Source organism: Fukomys damarensis, unplaced genomic scaffold (genome assembly GCF_012274545.1).
Source record: "Fukomys damarensis isolate Sample0158 unplaced genomic scaffold, DMR_v1.0_HiC HiC_scaffold_14, whole genome shotgun sequence".
Taxonomy (NCBI): domain Eukaryota; kingdom Metazoa; phylum Chordata; class Mammalia; order Rodentia; family Bathyergidae; genus Fukomys; species Fukomys damarensis.
Window position 1 is genome coordinate 36,977,578 of NW_022900926.1, and position 19,448 is coordinate 36,997,025.

Sequence of the window (19,448 nt, forward strand, 5' to 3'; positions counted from 1 at the left end):
GTCGGGGGCGTGGCCTCGAGAGGTCTGGGCGCAGGGACTGCTTATGGGCGGACGGAGGTCAAGGCTCCGGGTTGAGACGCTGACCTAGGCCTCCAGCGCAGAGCAGAGCTCTGCGGCTCCTTCGGGGGCTTGTTAATATCAGAATTGTTAGAAGCTTCGCGGAATCGTAGAGCGAGTGTCCGCAGCTCAGGCCTGCGTAGGGGGGGCGGAAGTCTCTCACGCCTTCTACGGAGACACGCCGTCTGGCACCTGCTGAGAGCAGGCGGGTGTGGGGGGCTGTCTGTTTCTGTGTGTCTTTGTGTGCATGCACGTGTATCTCTCTGTCGCTTGTGTGTCTGTGTATATGTCTGTGTACTGTGCCTGTGTCTCTGTGTGTATGTATCCGTGTCTATATATGTGGATGTGTGTGTGTATCTTTATGTGTGTGTGTACACACTTAGAAAGCAGGCCTGCCCTGTGTGGAGGCCGGGAGTGAAGGTGCAATGTGCTATCACTATGTCATACTGTTTACTGTTTGCTCTTGTGTGTTTGAGTCCTTTTGAAAGAACAGCTCGAAAGAGAGAGGGAATCTCAGACTCCAACATGCATGACAAGCACTAGGGCTCTTGTAAGAAAAGAGCTTTACCCCCCCACCCCCATTCCAACCAAAGATTCCCATACTCGAAATCTGTACTAGGGCTTAGAAATCCTCATTTTCTAACTGCAAGAAGTCTGCCGATTATAACTTGTGACTGTGGAGCAGTAGTGTGGGAGAAACTGAGTTTGAGTCTGGTATCTATTTCCAGGGAAAGGATTCATGAAGAGAGTAGTTTTTAAGATGGCCTTAAGATTGAGTTAAATCAGATTGATATGAGAGAACAGAGTTCACTTCCAAATATAAAATGTGACATAAGTAAAAGGGACTGGAAAATGCTGCCCCTGTTAGAAACCGTAGAGTCTAATGTGATTGGAATCAATAGATCAGAGAAATTTGAGAGACCTATGAGACGTGAACCTTAAAGGAAATAAGTGGGTGGGTAAAGCAGACCCAGAATCTGGAAAAATTGAACCATTTCCAGAAAAGACCAAGGTTAGTGTCAGTAGTAGAAGTAGGATTCATGAGCTTCCTGGAGACAGATGACGCATTAATTTGGGAATTGAATAATTTGAAGCATCTGCAAAATATCTAGATTTAGATGTCCAAAAGGCAATTTGAGATCCATTTAATCAGCACTTTATATTGAATACCCACTGTATTTATGCCCCAAATTAAGTGGTGAAGAGACAGAGACACCAAGTATCTCCCACAGTTGGAGAGCTCACAATTCAGAGACTCTGACAGGTAAAACTTCTGCAACTGACTGTGAAGACTCAGAACAAAGTTCCCGGGAGGTGAGAGGCAGTTATAGTCAGACAGCTAAGAAGGTGCTGGGGCTGCATTATACCTTGAGTGTGTGCACACCCCAAATCGGTGTTTTGAAGCCATAGCCTCCAGAGTGACTGTGTTTGAAGATGGGGCCTACACAGGGTCATAAAGGTTGAGGTCATAATCCAGTAGGACTGATGTCCTCATAAGAGAAAGAGGGATCAAAATTCACTCTCTACCACATGAGGACACAAGGAGAGGCTTCTGTCTGTAAGCCATGAAAAATAAAGCCTTCTCCAGGACCAAAAATTCAGCATATAACCTTGTCCTTTCTAGCAGCAGAAATAAAGAGACATTTTCTATCTTTTAAGCTATCTACTCTGTGGTATTGTGTTACTGCAGCCTGAGCTGGCTAAGCCAGATGGCTTCTTGAAGGAAGTGTCATTAAACCTCACAGGTGTTTTCCTGGTGAAAGAGGAAGAAAGGGACATTCAGAGGGCAGGGGCACAGGACAGTTTGGTCTGAGCAGAGAGTGGCAGAAGAAACGATCTAGCTGGAGATAAAGAAGTAAACAGATTGTGAAGGACTTCCCCCACCAACATAATGGATTTGAATTTCAGCCTAAAGGTGAAAAATGGCATGCTAAGCGTAATTACAAGGCAGTGTTGCACGAACACATTTGAATTTAGAAAAAGCATGCCAGAGCAAGGGGGTCGTGGGCAAAGTTTATGTAATGACACTGAAGGAAAGAATTGTTTCAGGAATCCAGGAAGGACTAAGAAGAACCTCAAGTAAGTTACAGAAATGACCTTGGAAAGAAGAGGGTGTAAATAGGTATAATGCAGTAATGAGGGCCCTTTAAAGGAGATAGATACATATACCTGCACACATTTACACACATGTGTGTCCACACACATAGGAGGGGGCAGAGAGCGGGAGAGAAAGAAATTAATTATAAAGAATTGGGTTATGAGACCCTCAAGACAATCCTCAAGTTCAGCAGCTTGAGGGTAAGCTGCCAATCAGAGATCCAGGACAGCCAATATAGTAGTTCCTATTAAAATGGGGAGGGGGAACGCCAGGGAGAATCAGCATTTCAGGATGAGTCTGAAGGCAAAGAAAGAGCTGATGTCTCAATGTAAAGACTAGAAATAGGAAGGGTTCTCTCTTACTGGGAAAAATCTGTTTTTTTGTTTTATTGAGACCTTCAACTGAAAGTAAGCTGCTTTACTTGTCTGCCAATTCTAACATACTCAGAAAACCCAAAATAATGTTTAACCAAATATCTGGGACTCAGCAGCCCAGTCAAGTTAACACATAAAGCTAAGCAGCACAAATATGTTCCAGTAACTTACAGCCATTAAACAACTAGAATCTAATAACTGAGGAGGCTAGAACTGGGTAAGTGCCTTCTGACTGTCCACCTGCATTTCCTTGGAAGAAGATGTCATTGTTTCTATAATTTTAAAAATTAAAAATGTATCTGAAGTCCTGGAGATGGTATTTTGGTTCAAAATCAATAGCACTTTCTCATTTTAGATTAGCCATCCTATTCTTGAAGGATTGGGCCAGTAGAGAATGAATAAGATTCTTCATGGCTTATGAGTTTCCTTAAATGTTTTATAGATTATGTGTAAAAGACATAGCATGTAGAGAAAAGAAATGAACTCCATGTTTCCTCTGTCATTGCTTAGCTCATTATATTGGCAAAGATTTATTGATGTCAGGTTTAAGTGGTGGTTAAAAAGAGTAGTCTTTTGAGTCACGTTGCATGGGTTTGAATTCACTTACTTGGTTATGTTGACCATAGAAATTTATTTAACTACTTGTATCTTAATTTTCCATTTGTAAATGGGGATAAAAATCATTGTGTGTGTATATTGTATGAATGTGTAGTTAGATTGGAGATAGTATTTAATGTCTGGATCATAGAAAGCACAATAAAAGTATTAACTGTTATTAGTTATTTCAAATATACATCCTAATTTCATTTTCTCTATGATGCTGAGCAAATGGATTTTTTTCTGGACATGTTACATATGAGACCGAAAGCTCAGGAAAGATAGTATGTCCGCAGTCACACAGCTAAGATTAACCACTCAAGTTAGTTTGGTTGCCACCTCATGCTCTTTCTATATTAACTTTCTCCCGGTGTTTATAGAATGCAATTGACATAGTTCATTTTCTGTTGGTATAACTGAATGCTAGAGACTGAGCATTTTATAAAAAATGAGGTTTGTTCTGCTGCTGGTCCTAGAGGCCAGAGAGTCCAGTGTCAAGTTGTTAGCTTCTGCTCAGGGCCTTCTTGCTGTGGCACAACATGGCTGAGAATGTCACATGGTGAGACCAAGCAAGCTTGTTCAGGGGCTGCTTCTTTTTATAAAGCACTAATGCTATTATGGGGTATCATCCTTACAACCTCATCTAATCGTACTGACTGCCCAAAGGCCCCCCCTTCAAATACTGTGAGCATATGAAATTATCATTTTTTAACACATGGTCTTTTGAGGTGAGGCATGTTGAAAACATACCAGTCTTTTAATTGAATTAAATAAAATTAGTAAAATAGCAAAAATGATTGAATAAAGGAAATGTAGAATGCGAGAAACTTTGGAGATAGTATTTAATGTCTGGATCATAGAAAGCACAATAAAAGTATTAACTGTTATTAGTTATTTCAAATATACATCCTAATTTCATTTTCTCTATGATGCTGAGCAAATGGATTTTTTTCTGGACATGTTACATATGAGACCGAAAGCTCAGGAAAGATAGTATGTCCGCAGTCACACAGCTAAGATTAACCACTCAAGTTAGTTTGGTTGCCACCTCATGCTCTTTCTATATTAACTTTCTCCCGGTGTTTATAGAATGCAATTGACATAGTTCATTTTCTGTTGGTATAACTGAATGCTAGAGACTGAGCATTTTATAAAAAATGAGGTTTGTTCTGCTGCTGGTCCTAGAGGCCAGAGAGTCCAGTGTCAAGTTGTTAGCTTCTGCTCAGGGCCTTCTTGCTGTGGCACAACATGGCTGAGAATGTCACATGGTGAGACCAAGCAAGCTTGTTCAGGGGCTGCTTCTTTTTATAAAGCACTAATGCTATTATGGGGTATCATCCTTACAACCTCATCTAATCGTACTGACTGCCCAAAGGCCCCCCCTTCAAATACTGTGAGCATATGAAATTATCATTTTTTAACACATGGTCTTTTGAGGTGAGGCATGTTGAAAACATACCAGTCTTTTAATTGAATTAAATAAAATTAGTAAAATAGCAAAAATGATTGAATAAAGGAAATGTAGAATGCGAGAAACATTACTCAGCCATAAAGAATGAGAAATTAGAGTCATTCATAGGAAAATGGATACATATTGAGGATATACTCCTAAGTGAAATAAATAAGTCACACATGTATAAATGCTGAATAGTTTCTCTGGTGTGAATAAACTATAATAGTACATAAGATCCTAATGATATAATGGACAATGTGAAATAGGAAGAAAGAGGCTAAAGGTGTAGGGAAAGTGGGAAGGGTAGGGGAAAGCTAATAAGAGAAAAGAAAAAAATATGAGAAAATGAAAAAATGGAAATGAAGTGTTTGTAAAGGGGGGAGGGGTGAAGGGAGGGCAGGGACAAGGGTAAAAAATGAGAACCAAGACCTGTCATGTAAAGGTACAAGATCCCAACAATGAATGTAACTGTACTGTATACCTAGAATGTACCAATAAACTGAATGAGGGGAAAAAAAGAAAAAAAAAAAGCACGCCATCTTCGCAAGACATGTTCTAAGTCAAAGCCACCAGGAGGCAGTGTTCAACAGGCAGAACGGGTCTCCTCTTTAACTGCTTTTCATCACTTGCTAAGAAGCTGCTTTTCCATTGCCTATTTGCCTAAAAGTAGGAGACAAATTCACAGAGGTATCCACTACTCCATATTTCAATCACTGGAGTGAACACTAGACCCTCAGCCTGGGCGGGCGTGTACTAATCAGCTAGTCTCCTACTCATTCCTGGCCCAGTTTACTGCCACAGAGACTCTGCCTTTTATTTGTTCTGTCCCTGCTCTCATACTGTTCTTGTTAAGAGTGCATAGGCCAACCCCCCACGACCCCCCACAACATAACTGGGTGTTCCCCTGGGCCTGCTCCATACTTTTGGAAGTGAATATATTTGGTTTTCTCTTCTTTGCCTGTCTTCTGCCAGGCTAGATTATGGCACCTTGACCAGAGAATCTAACTAAGATGGGAAGAGGGAACTTTAGCCTACCTTACAATGAAGAATTGAATAGCTAATTTTATCAGTTAATTAATTGCCCGTTGAATTCATGGCTTTAAATTAGGTTGGTTTGGGGTTGCTTTGTTTTCTCTCTTTTTTTTTTTTTTTTTTCCAGTCCTGGGGCTTAAACCCAGGGCTCCCGCATACTAGGCAATCAATGCACGACTGAGCTACTCCCACGTTCTTAAATACTAATGTAAGGGGTGTAGCAAAATTGAACTCTAAATGTTACATTTCTTTCTTTAAGTGATAGGCTTCTCTAAACTTCCTCCTACTGAGCAAATTTCCAACACCTCTTCCTCTCAGCCCAAATGAAGTGACAGAGTATGCTGGTTTTAGCCCCAGGAGGTCAGGAAAGGGCGAGATGGAGCTAGAGATGGCTGGGAGAAAAGCAAGCCTGGAGATGCACATTGTCTCATAGTCTGCTCACTTCTCTCCGTCCTGGCTATTAAAACTCCTACACACCTGTACACAGGGAGATGATGAGCCCAGACAAATGAGGCTGCCCTTGGAGCTAGCTTTGCATAAAGCTTTTTCCTTTCACCAAAATAAATGGCCTCCTTTGATTTGGTGAGCAGTGAGCAAATGGACCTATGTGTAGGAACCTAAGTGGCTCAAAACACTAAGAACAGTATGAAAGTGGGTTTCTTCTACTCAACTGTTTCTCTGAGAAACTTGTTTATTTCGCACTGCCTAGTCCTCTTTATGAATTTAATTATCTTGTTGCTAAGAGTATGTCTATGCAAAATTGATTGGTTCCAAAACCGTAACCATGGTAACAACGCAATATCTGGTATACACACTTCTCAGTGTTCCCACAGCTATGTACTGCTCTACTACTTAAAGAGCTATAATTTTTAAAATTGCTTTGAACTGCTGCAAACCCACCATTTTAACCAATTACTAAAGTATTTTTGACATTTAAGCAGAATCTAGCCAATCTATTTTGGTTGAGGTGGATTAATTGAAAGAATTAGATGTCAATACTATTTAATTTACATTTTAATGTTTTTTGGTGCTGGGAATAAAAACCAGAGCCATGCAAGCACACACTTTTAACACTTATGCTTTGTGTCTAGATGTTCCCCCCAAAACCTCATGCAGTCATAGGAGGGGCTTTTTCAGAGATGGCTGGATCTAGAGTGTGTGACACTGGGATTGGTTCATGGTGCAATGCTAGGATCAAGGGCACTAAGATTAAGGGTGTGAGTTATGCCCAGCCTAACTAGCCTGGATAGGATAAAAGGGGCAGAAAGATGCTTATTGCTATTGCTGTCTCTGCCTTGGGGCCAGCCAACTATGGACTAAAAACCTCTACACACCGTGATACTTTGAATATCAGGTATTTTGTCTCAGCAATGAGAAAAGTAATGAAGATAAACACTGAGCTACTCCCCTATCCCCTGCCTGCCAGTACTACTTTAATTTCAAAATAATGAAAATTCATCTTCTAGAATGTATGTGAAATAAAATAGCAGACTAGTTTACTGATGAATCTTAAAAATGCAAAAAAAAATGTAAATGTACACCCCATAAATTTAGGATATGACCATTGAAGAAAACGTCATTCTCTTAAAATTTTCTTCACATACATGTATAGGTGAGACTATGAAAATATACTCTCCCTCATCAAACTTCTCCCTACTTAGTTTAGCTTTTGCTAACCATCCTCCACAATGGCTCCAATAATCCCATCTCCTGGAACCAACATCTTTGTGAGGTTGTCCCCATACATGCACTGAATAAGGACAGTTATAAAGGATGTAATGAAGTTGGACCCTTTATGTTAGGTCAGAAAGGAAGGTAGTGTGTCTTCCACCTTGCTCTGGGCCACTCATTCTAGATAAGACAAGTGAGGACATAGGTGGGGATATGAAGTCTCCTGCCAGAGTGGGCTACATAGCCAGACCCTGTCTCAAAAAAAACAAAAAGTAATCATAATAATAATAAATAACAATGCCTGATCTACAAAACCTGTCTGATAGCAATGCTGTTGTCATGTGCCATTACATTCTGGAGTAATTTAAGAAATGACGTAGATAATTAATACAGCACGCATGATAATTCTTTTCATGAATCAGTTACTAACATGATGCCTAAAGAAGGGTGTGGTGTTGTGTTTTTGGTTTTTTAACTCTTAGCATCCACATTTGTTATTTAGCATTCCACTCTAAGGAAAACCTTCCTCTTACTTTATCTAAGTCAGTATGGCTCATAGATGTTGTACAATAAATTATAAAGCATTATTCCTGTTGTCTCTTTTGCTGTTTAGATTGCCTCAGATTTGAGGGGTGGGGGTTCCTCTGACTCCTTTGTCCTTTCACATATGCCCATAATTTGTATAATATGTCCTTTCTGGCACAAGGTGCTCTGGGTTTATCTGGTTTTCCTGACCCAGCCTTGGAACCAGTCACTTCTCCAAGGATCTCTGTTCCCTTTTAGTGGACAATAGTATTTGGCAACCAAATTTACTCTAATTCCAGCACCCTGGGAAGCTGAGGCAGGAGGATCACAAGTTCAAGCCTTTCCTGGGTGGGCTGTTTAGGGATTCTGTGAAATCCTGTCTCAAATTAAAAGGGGGAGGCATTTGGAGATGTATTTCAGTGCAAAGGCCATGGGCTTAATCCCCAAGACAACAAAGACAGAGAGAGAGAGAGAGACAGAGACAGAGAGAGAGAGAGAGAGAGAGGGAGCAAAGTTATGCTGTATATTATTCTAAATGTTTTAAAGTGTTGCTTTTCATATTTAAAGTTTTAACCTCTCTGGAATCTATTTTTGTATATGGAGTGAGGGAGGGAATCAAATTTTTTTTCACAAGTTTAATCAAATTATCCCAGCATTATTTATATTAATAGTCCCATCTCTGCTCTCACATCTTCAGTGCTTTCACTAGCATAAGTGATAGCTCCATATATGTTAGTTTTTTGCTGTGCTATCCATGATTTAATTTGTATGCTTGTCTATATCTGCACTAAAATCACACTGTTAAATTACTGTTCATTATTGTGGATACAGATAGGTTGGAAGACGAATATATACAAAAGATGGAGTGTTCCATTAAAAAGTCAGAAATAATGATCTTCCCCAATAGAAATAAATAGCCCTCATTTGCATATTATTTTCTTGAAATGCCATTTCCCATGGTATGGACAAACCGAGGTTTTGGGAAAAGTACCAATTGTATCTCTGAGGCAGAATACGTTGAAAATGAGGCTGGGACATTTCATCAGAGAGCAAGGAAGCTCCCAAAGACTGCAGAGGTCATGCTGACAGAACAGAGGTGTCAACCTCAAGAGGTTGCCACTGGCCAAAAATGGGATCATTGAACACCAGTAGGTTGTTAACTACCAGGAATGAAAAAGTTCTGAAATTATTAAATCTCCCCCCCACCGAGCACACACACGTACCTCCATGTATGGCCGCTCTCAGAAATGCTAGGGCATCAACTCTATTTCAAAAATGAAGCCCAGCGTGGTGGCACACGCCTTTAATCCCAGCACACGGGAAGCTGAGTCAGGAGGATCGCTGTGAGTTCAAGACCAGCCTGGGCTACATAGTGAGTTCCAGGTCAATCTCAACTACATAGTGAGACCCTGTCTCAAAAAACAAAGCAAAACAAAACAACAACAAAAAACAAAAACAAAAAACAAACAACAAAAACCCCAAAGAAATGAAAATAAAGAGGGCTGGGGATTTGGCTCAGTGGTTCTGCCACCTGCCTTGCAAGAACAAGGACCCAAGTTTGATCCCCAGTACCGCAAAAATAAATAAATAAATAAATAAATAAATAAATAAATAAATAAATAAATAAATAAAGAGAAAATTGAGAAATTCATCATGCATTTGTTATTCAAAATTATTATTCAGTTCCCAAATATTTTATATGGGAAAGTTTCACTTCATAGAAATTTTTTGACAGAAAATGAAGAATGACAGAATTAGAATACTGCTATTTTTCAAACCCCAAGAAACAAGTCACTAAGCATTAAACACTGCAACAATGCACACAAAGACACACAATAGTATCTTGAATGTGAACAGAATACTAAAGGAAAAAATCATGAACAGAACACCACCCTTAAAGTAGCTCTGCATAAAAATCAAACCTGAACCTTAATAAGCTTCTATATCCAACTGCAAATTTACACAAAGGAAGAAATGAATATCCCCATCTTCACTGTGCAAATGCCATGAATGCAACCTAGATTGTAGAAAACTGTAAGCAATCTCAGAGATAGGAAAGGAAATGTGGCAATCTATCATTTAAAAATGACTTAAAATGTTTTTAAAAATGAGACTTAGTATTTGGAAATGTCAATTAGGAATGTGTGTGTGTGTGTGTGTGTGTGTGTGTGTGTGTGTGTGCTAGGATTACCATGAAAGTCAGGATGATTGTTGCTATGGAAAAGAGGATGGGTGAACTGCACAGAGAGGGCACTTGTGACGGTCACATGGGGTAGTGGACAGAGGTCTATTTCCTGACATTTAAAGTGGTCAAAAAATACTAAAAAAATTTCAACATTCAGTGTATTGCAAAGATGTGGACCGGAGAGGTTGCAGACCCACAAAAACAGTTCCCTATTCACATTATTTTTTGTGTGGGCTCACTTTCAAACAATGAGACAGGGAAGTAGAGCCTGAAAAGAAAAAATAGGCCTGCACTGTGGAGAAGAGGTCAAAACTTGGGGCTGTTGAGGTCACCAGATTTTGCACGACAGCATTTGGGAGAGGTGGAGCTGTATAGAGAAAGAGGTCCAGGAAGCCACTGAGGGGCCACTTCAGATTTGGGCCAAATATCCTTGGTTCACTCAGAATGGACCTCCCTGCAGCCTGGAAGGGAACATGCCATGAGCTGCATGGAGACTGCAGAGGCTGCACGGTGCGGGGAGCCAGAACCAACAACCGGCTGCTCCAAACCCCCGGCTTCTGGTTGAAACCACAGAGAGCCCACCCTTTGGGGACACTGTAGCCCTGAACTAAGAACTTCTCTACCCTATCAAGCCAGAAATCAGGGAACTTGCTGCACAGTCAGAAAGTTAACTGCTTGTCAGGAAAACAAAACAAAACCCCTCAACACTCCTAAAGAAAGGCAGTAAAATCCATTCTCTCTCAACAAAGTGACATTTATAATATGCAGTATACAACTGAAAACAGTAGTAAATATAAGAGGCAGGAAAATATAAAGCATGAGCAACAAACCCAAAACTGTAAAGTTTCTTGGCAGAAAATGTAGAGAATACACATGCAACTCTGTAAGAGGTGAAGATAGCATGAACAGGGTACCAAAGGCACTGACCAAAAAGAAAAAGAAAAAGATAAATCAGACTTACTAAAATTAAAGTTTCTCTTTATCATTAAAAGTCAGTATGTAAGAAAACAGACACAGAACCTAGAACTGGCAAAGGGCATGTATGTGTAACATTTTAAAACTATAGTTAATAGTAAAAAGACAGCTTCAGAAAAGATGGAAAGAAGGCTTGAACAGCTACTTCACAAAAGAAGATATAAAAAAGCCGGTAAGCACATGGACAACTGCTCAGCATCACTGCCTTTAGAAGAAATACAAAATAAAACCATACCAAGAAGTCATTTGGCATTCACTCCAAGGCAAAAAATTTTTTTCTTTATTGGTACATTTTAGGTATACAGTACAGTTACATTCATCACTAGGATCTTGTACCTTTTTATGATGTATTTTGGTTGTTATTTTCCCCCATTCCCAATGTAAAAATTAAAAAAAAAATGATAATGTGAACTGTTATAAAAGATCTTGTACCATAGCGGTATTCACCTAAGAAACAGCTAAGGTAGGATTTTGTGTGTGTGTGTGTGTATGTGTGTGTGTGTACGAGATTTAGCCATGCATAGTGACTCACACCTATAATCCTAACACTGGGTGGCTGAAAAGGGAGGGTCACAAGTTCAAGTCCAGCCTGGGCAATTTAGTAACTTAGGGAGACCCTGCCTCAAAATAAAAATGAATAAATAAAAATTGAAGAGGGCTGCAACATAACTCAGTGTGAAAGCCCTATGCTCAATTTCCACTACCATAAAGAGTGCGGGGAAGAGAAGGAGAAAGGGAGAGAGAAAAGGAGAGAGGAAGGATAAAGCCAGCCCCAACTGAACTGTCTCATGCAATGGGCCACCTAAAAGAGGAAAGCTATTCCTGTGAACCTGTAGAAGACCTGAGGATCCTCTTCAAAAAGCAAGACTCCAGCACTGCTCCAGATGCAGATAAAGAGTCACTAATGAACCCTGATCTACCACAATTTAAATGTACCGGGACTCCTGCTTTTAACTGGGTTTGCAAAGTCTTGCTAGGGCTATAGCTCTCAGGCTTTAATGGTTCATCTAATATCCCTCTTCTCTAGGCTTTCTTCTCCTCAGAAAGCATGGAAATAAAATGCTTTAGAGAACTTCTCCCAAATAATAGTATGGAAAATGAATATCTCTAATTGCTGGATCTGTCATACTCCACCTTTTAAGGCAGACTAAAAAATATTTTGACCTGCTCCTTGTCATATTTGGCCTCTGCCTCTTCAACTTAATTGCAAAGTTTATGTATTCAAGGCTTTCAATGATGTTCCAGAATACAGCCCATGACTCTCCCAACAAATTCATTGAGCTTTCTCCCATTGAAAAAACAGCTCAACAATTATTTACATATGGGCACTATGGCTTTTTTTTTCTTCAAATAGGTTCTTTTCAATCCAACCATTAAGCCCCAATGTTTCAAGGTAGGCAGAGGTCACATAATACCCAGTAGATAGATCTATAGTCTCTTTCAATGGGAAGCAGCTATATGAAGAAAGATACCCTCCTTCCCCAGAAAGCCATTAACAATTATGGTGATTTTTTCTCTCTGGGGGGAAATGGGGTAGGAGATTAGGGCTGGGGCAAAGCCAATCAAGCAAGTAGGCATAGAATACAGAATTCAAAGGCTGGGGATTTAGTTTAGTGGTTCCAGCACCTGCCTCACAAGCGCAAGGACACAAGTTCAACCCCCAGTACAAAAAAAAAAAAAAAAAAAAAAAAAAAAAAACAAAATTAAAAAAAAAAAAAAAAAAAAAAAAATCCAGAATTTAAGATGACTCTGCAGTTCCTGAGCACTATACTCAGAACCAATCAGAAAAGTATTATTTTGGGGGCCGGGGATTTAGCTCAGCGGTTCGGTGGCCTGCCTTGCAAGTGCAAGGCAAAAAAAAAAAGACAAAAAAAAGAAAAGTATTATTTTCAATTCTTCATTTACATCTGGGAGTCAGCCAAGTGAGTCTTTGATAGGACAGTTTAAACCTGGCACTGTGCCAAGTGAGTTTTGGCTAGGACAACCATCCCAAATGTTTTCTTTGCATCAGAGGGATGCCAGTCTAGGAATTCCAGGTACAAAAGACCCCTTTCGATTACCTTCATGGCTGCAATAAGCCTTTTCATTGGCCTACTCTCACTTTGCAGAGTGTATGTCTTTTCCACCTTCAATAAATACTCATCCCTGCTACCTTTTTGGTGTGTCTTGTCCAGTTCTTTGAACCCTGTTCTTTAGGACTCAAAAGTGAGTAACACTAAGATGCAGCACATGGATAAATTTTAAAAACATCATACTGAGCAAAAGAAAAGGAGAATACAGTTTCCACCTCATCTTCGTGAATTTCAGTGACAAATGCTGGTGAGCCTGCAAGGGAAGAGAGGAGAAACCCTTGTACATTGAAAATGTAAACGCCAAACCAAACCAAACAAAACAAAAACCCCGGGACTTCCTTGACGTGGTGGCACACACCTATAATCCTAGCATTCAAGAGGCTGAGGCAGGAGGATAGCTGTGAGTTCGAGACGAGCCTGGACTACATAGTGAGTTCCTTGTCAGTTTCAACAACATAATGAGATACTGTCTCAAAAAAACAAAAAAACAAACAAACAAAAACAAAAAAAGAACAATGGGGATTCCTCAAAAATCTGAAAGTACAAACTCTATGCAATCCAGCTATTCCCCCTTCTGAGTACCTTCTCAAAAGAATTAAAGACATGATATTACAGTGATACATGCACACTCATGTTTATAGCAGCACAATTCATAATAGCTAAATCTCAGAAGTAGCCTACATATTGACAACAGATGAATAAATAAAGAAAATGTGCTATTTACACACATTGGAGTACTACTCTGCCGTAAAGAATGATAAACGAGTTATTTGTAGGATAATAGATGGGCCTTAAGACTATAATATTAAGTGAATTAAGTCAAACACATAAGCTTAAGTTCCTCGTGGTTTCTCTTATGTGAAAAACACAAAATACAAAAAGCAAGATAAAAGCCAGATAATAGGAAGTAGAGAGATAAATTTTTCTCAAAGGGGATTAATGGAGGGAGTAGGTAGGAAAAAAGGATGAAAAAAGGTATTAATATATGTTATGCACATGTACCAATTCCACATAAGAAATATAAGTATTATGTACTGAAAACATGTACAAATAAAAGCAAATAAAATTTTTAATGAATTGAGGAGGAAAAAAGAAAATTAAAAATAAAAATAAAAGTATTAAGCTGGGCTTTGAAGCACACAAAATACTAAAATTTTGTAATAGAAATAATTCATTAGATAAAGGTTCTCTCCTTTTCCTGTAGAGACTCAGCTAAAGGGACTTCAATAAATCAATGAAAAAAAATAAAAAGACAGAACTAGTCTTCTAGAAATCAGAACATTGTGGTTCTGTGGGATATGGAGGGGATTGGTTATGAGGTTTGGATGGAGACTGACAAGTACATTTTCCGGGTTGGGTGAGAATGTCCTATATTTTCAGATTGGGAGATTTCTTGAATGTTCACATTCCTCACACAAGTATCTATTAATATATATTAATATAATATAAAAATATTATGTATAAAGATGTATAGGACAACCAAAGCAAGGCAATATTTTCATAGATCGATGGATTGTGAAATCAAATGATACAAAAGCTGGTGAAAGAAAATATAAAATAATAAACAATGCAAAACAGGTATAAATCTTGGAGGATCCAAAGCTGATGAGCAAGAGTTCCCAGGAGAGAAGAGAGAAAACCATGATCTTAAATAGAAAAGTGTCAAAGACATTTTTTCATTGAGTTTATTGGTACATTTTAGGTATACAGTACAGTTACATTCATCATTGGGATGTTGTACCTTTACATGACAGGTCTTGGTTCTCTATTTTTTTGGTACTGGGGACCGAACTTGGGTTCTTGTACCTGCGAGGCACTGAGTTAAATCCCTGGCCCTTGGTTCTCATTTTTTCCCCTTATCCCTGCCCTCCCTTTACCCCCTCTACCCTTCCTTATTTACAATAACTTTGTTCCCATTTTTTCCTTTTTTCATATTTTTCTTTTCCCTGACCCTTCCCACTTCCCCTACACCTTTAGCCCTTTTCTTCCTATTACACATTATCAGTTACACATTTTGGATCTTATTTACACATTTAGTTTTTCACACCAGAGAAACTATGTGGACACATGTGTGTCCTATTTATTTCACTTAGGAGTATGGCCTCAATATGCATCCATTTCCCTACAAATGGCTCTAGTTTCTCATTCTTTTTGGCTGAGTAGTATTCCGTTTTATAGAAAAAACATATCTTCTTTATCCAGTCTCCAATTGATGGGCAATTGGGCTGTTTCCAAGTTTTAGCTATTACAAACTGTGCCACTATAAACATGGTTGTGCATATTCAAAGACATATTTTTTAAAGTCTCCCAGAACTGAAACATCACAAGTTAACAGACTGAAATTGCACACCAAGTGCTCAAAAATTAATTTTAAATATAACCCCATGTGGTTTAATTACTTTTTCTTGATATTGAGACAAAATACTCAACATCCAAAGTTAAAGGAGGAAAGTTTATTTAGCTCACAGATTGTAGAGTTTTCAGTCCATGTTTGTTAAAATAGCATGTGTTTATTAAGGAACATTTGAAAATGAGTAAAAGGGAAAAACTATTCAGGGTATTTCTCTAACCTTTTACTTTACACATCTACTTTTGGGTACTCATATATGTTTTCATCAGTTGAAACAATAGAAGCTTTCTCAGACAGAGTTCTCTAACACACCGACTATTGGGAAAATGGCTAATACATGCTAACTCATTAAGAGTGCCTAATGTACTATATTGGCTCAGTGAGTGTACCTAACTACTGTGAATCAGTGAGAGTAACATACCACTGGCTCAGATTCCATTCTTACCTTCCAGGGAAAACCTAGGTGAAGGGGGATGTCACATAAAATCTACTCCACTGGCCTTTTAATAGATATATATATAGAGATATAGATATATAGATATAGATATATATAGATATATATATGCCAGTCTCTCAGAGCCTTTCCTGTGTCTGTGAAGGTCTGCCATTTTCCCCCACTTGAAATGTGCCAACAAAATATATTTGGAATGAGATATTTCACTCCCACCCTGTGAACCAGGACTCAGGCCCTCTGTAGCACTGATTTGAACAGTTCCTACTGGAGGTTTACTAAAAACACTTGGAATTATAACCATTTCTTATAGAAATGACTGAGAGTCATTCCACTATAATGTTACCATCAAAAAGAGTAGGGCCTGTCTCCCAGATTCTAGTGGAGAAGTGAATCTTCATTCTGGTAATGGCCAGCCAACTAACACAGCTTGCCTGGTATTACTCCAACCAACCCTTTGTAATATTCTGCTTCTCTGACTCTGTGGAGCCCCCTCTCTCCTCTTTCCTTAAAAAGTCCATATAGGGGCTGGGGATTTAACTTAGTGGTTCTGCTGCCTTCCTTGCATGTGCAAAGTCATGAGTTCGGTCCCCAGTACCAAAAAAAAAAAGGCCATATCAGAGCTAGGTGGGTAGCTCAGTGGTACAAAACTTGCCCAGCATGTGTGAGGCCCTGGATTCCATCTCTAGAACTTGAAAAAAAAAATCAAATCAGAACGGAATTCAGTTGTTCTCCATATAGCCAAGTTTTTAAAAAAACTAACTCTCCCAGTTTTCCTTTTTTTATTCCACTGTTGGAGATTGAACCAGGGCCTTGCATGTGCCGGGAAAGTGCTCTATTGCTGGATTATACTCCTACTACCCAAATCCCTCATTTCTAACTGTTGTACAAAATGTTTTATAGAACATGCTATCCTCTTCAGAGAACCCCTAAAGTCTCACCTCTGGATGACACTGAGGTAGTCAAAACTAAAAGTCTCAAGCCAACAGAACCTTAGATTCAGGTCTTGGAGATACCAGGACCAAAATCAAGATCAAAAGGTACTGACCATGAAATGACAACAAAGTACCAAAAGAACAAAACCAGGAATGAAAACATTTCATTCAATCAGACCCAAAGATCTTAAAAAACCTTCCTCATTGGCCAGCTGGGAACAGATATTAGTAAATCTCCTGTCACCTTGTCAGTCGACCTTCATTCTGAAAGTTCTGTCGTTCTGCAAAAACCAGTGCCACATCATTGGTTTGTGTTCACATGAGGCAGCAAACAATTGCCTGATGTCACTTTGACTTTGGACTTTCCAACCTGCAGAACTATGAGAAATAAATTTCTATTGTTCACAAGCCATCAGTTTTCTGTTATAGCTGTCAAAATGAAGTAGGACATATATCTACAATACAGAATACACCAGGAAATATGCTCTTTATTACTATTTGAACTTATGATTAAAATGTTCAGCTGTTAATTTACAAATGTGTACGTATGCTTTTGAAATTATTTTAGAAATCTGAGGGCCCAGCTCTTTGACATTCACTACCTACATCACATCCAACACCAGAAAGGATTAGGTTGGCTTCTCTAATTGGGTAAGTAGCAGGTGTCAGAAGTATTCTTACTCACAGCTTTTGGGTCAAACCAAAGAATAGGTTGAGCTGAGACTTCTATCTTATGCACCAACTTGTGGTCTTTCCACTTGGCCTGGGCTTCCTCCTACCCATCACAGTCAGGATATCCTGCTAGAGATTCACAGCTAAGCATTTTTGATCAGAGCTCCACAGGCCCATTTCTGACAAGGTCTGTTGGTTCAAACAGTCTCAGTCCAAATATGTTTAGAAGGATGGAATATAAACCCCTTCTCTTCATGAAATGAGGTCAAATAATCTGTGGTATTGTTTCAAAACTGCTGCAGGAACAGCCCACTTTCTCCACTACCCAGTTCGATAATTGTGTGGCCTACTCTTGGGCTCAGCTCATCCTTGAGTGCTAACCTTCCATGCTTCCGCACCCTGGGTGGAAGTGCTCATGGCATTTATCTCACTGAAAGTCTTAAGGTTCACATGTTATTTTAAATCTTCCCCAAAACCAGAGTCTCCTTCCTTAGGTAACTACCTACCCTAGTTTAAATGAGGTCTCTTGAAAATGAATTATCTTTTTAAGGGAAGGCTTTTTTTTCCCCCTCTGTCTTAGTTACTTTTCTCTCCTTGCTGAGACAAAATACCCAAGACCCAAAGTTAAAGTGGAAAAGGTTTATTTAGCTCAATGTTTGTAGAGGTTTCAGTCCATTATCAACTGGCTCCAAGTCAGGTTAGCACATGGCAGAGGGGCAACAGTTCATAGCAGTGGAAGACAACAAAAGCAACAAGGGACCTTAACAGATCTTTCTGCCTCTTTTATCTTATTCAGACTACTTAAGGAAGGTAGCACTCATGCCCTTAATCCTAATGCTCTTGGGCCTAGTCCTACCATGAATCAATCACACCCTCTAGATTCAGACACTTCTGAAAAAGCATGAGGCTTTGGGGGACATCAAAACACAAGTCATGACACCCTCAATCTGGCATCAGTTTATTGCCATAACCCCAAATATCTTCTACATCTCTTGGGAATTGGAGGTGTGCACACAAAATACCCATCATAAATGGCTCCCAGAAGACTCCATAGTAACTTGGCAGGGGGAGTAACCAGGGATCAAATCCATAGCAACTTTTAACAAAGCATAACTTTTAAGAAATTTAAAATATAATTTGGATACAAATACATAGTAAGTGCAAATCAAATACTTGATCATTAATGTGGAAAATACCAGGTTGATAAACCTAGTTCAAAGATATCCCAAGAAACTATTTTATGCAGAAAGAAGAGGAATGAAATATCTAGTTGTGAAACTGGTTAATGTCCCAACAGGGAAACAAAACATAACATTTGCAGTAATATTTTCTGTGGTATAGAAATAATTTGCAAACAATTTGTTTTCTACCATGACAAAACTCTAAGTTAATGTGTAACTCCATGGAGTAGGGTCCACAATCAAGAATATATATTAAACCAAACAAAGGACATATTACCCTCAAGTACCAATTTCTGTGAAGGTGACCTACAGACCATGGAAGGTGAGTCCCAGACAGAAAAGATCACTATTATTTTGGTAATAATTTGAACATGACTTTTGCCTTTTAATAGCGTTGACATTTAAACTAATGGTGGATACAACTGCAGGAACGGGGGCACCAACGGGGGCAGAAGTCATTTCCTGCTTCATTATCCATCAACGGGAAGGTAAGTCAACTGTACATACCAGGGTCCTTTGTAGGGATGTAAAAATTATTAACTCTTAAAATCTTGACCTTTGTGTATACATTTTTAATATTCTGTGAGATAAAAATACACCAAGCCCTTCACTTTGCACCAGAGTGACTTGTTGTCTTCCTTGGAAACATTCAGGTGGCTGAGCTATCAGCTAGCTGCCATCTTTATTTGGAAAAACAAATGACAGATGAGTTGGTTATTCAGGCTTCAGAATTTAAAATATTTTTTAATTAATGCAATTAGTCTGTCATTTCAATAAAAGCAAGTGACAACGATTTTTGAGGGTGATAAAATTGGAATTT

The 19,448-nt window shown here is 39.0% G+C and overlaps 1 protein-coding gene across 1 annotated transcript in view; it reads right to left on the reverse strand.

Annotated features, from left to right (window-relative positions):
• The window catches only part of Cep43 (centrosomal protein 43), a 63,151-nt gene that overhangs the window by 30,990 nt on the left and 12,713 nt on the right, over positions 1–19,448 (reverse strand). Inside the window, exon 2 of the mRNA XM_010610567.2 lies at positions 85–249. Coding sequence (XP_010608869.1) covers positions 85–249 — 165 coding nt within the window. The remainder of the gene's footprint in view (positions 1–84; positions 250–19,448) is intronic.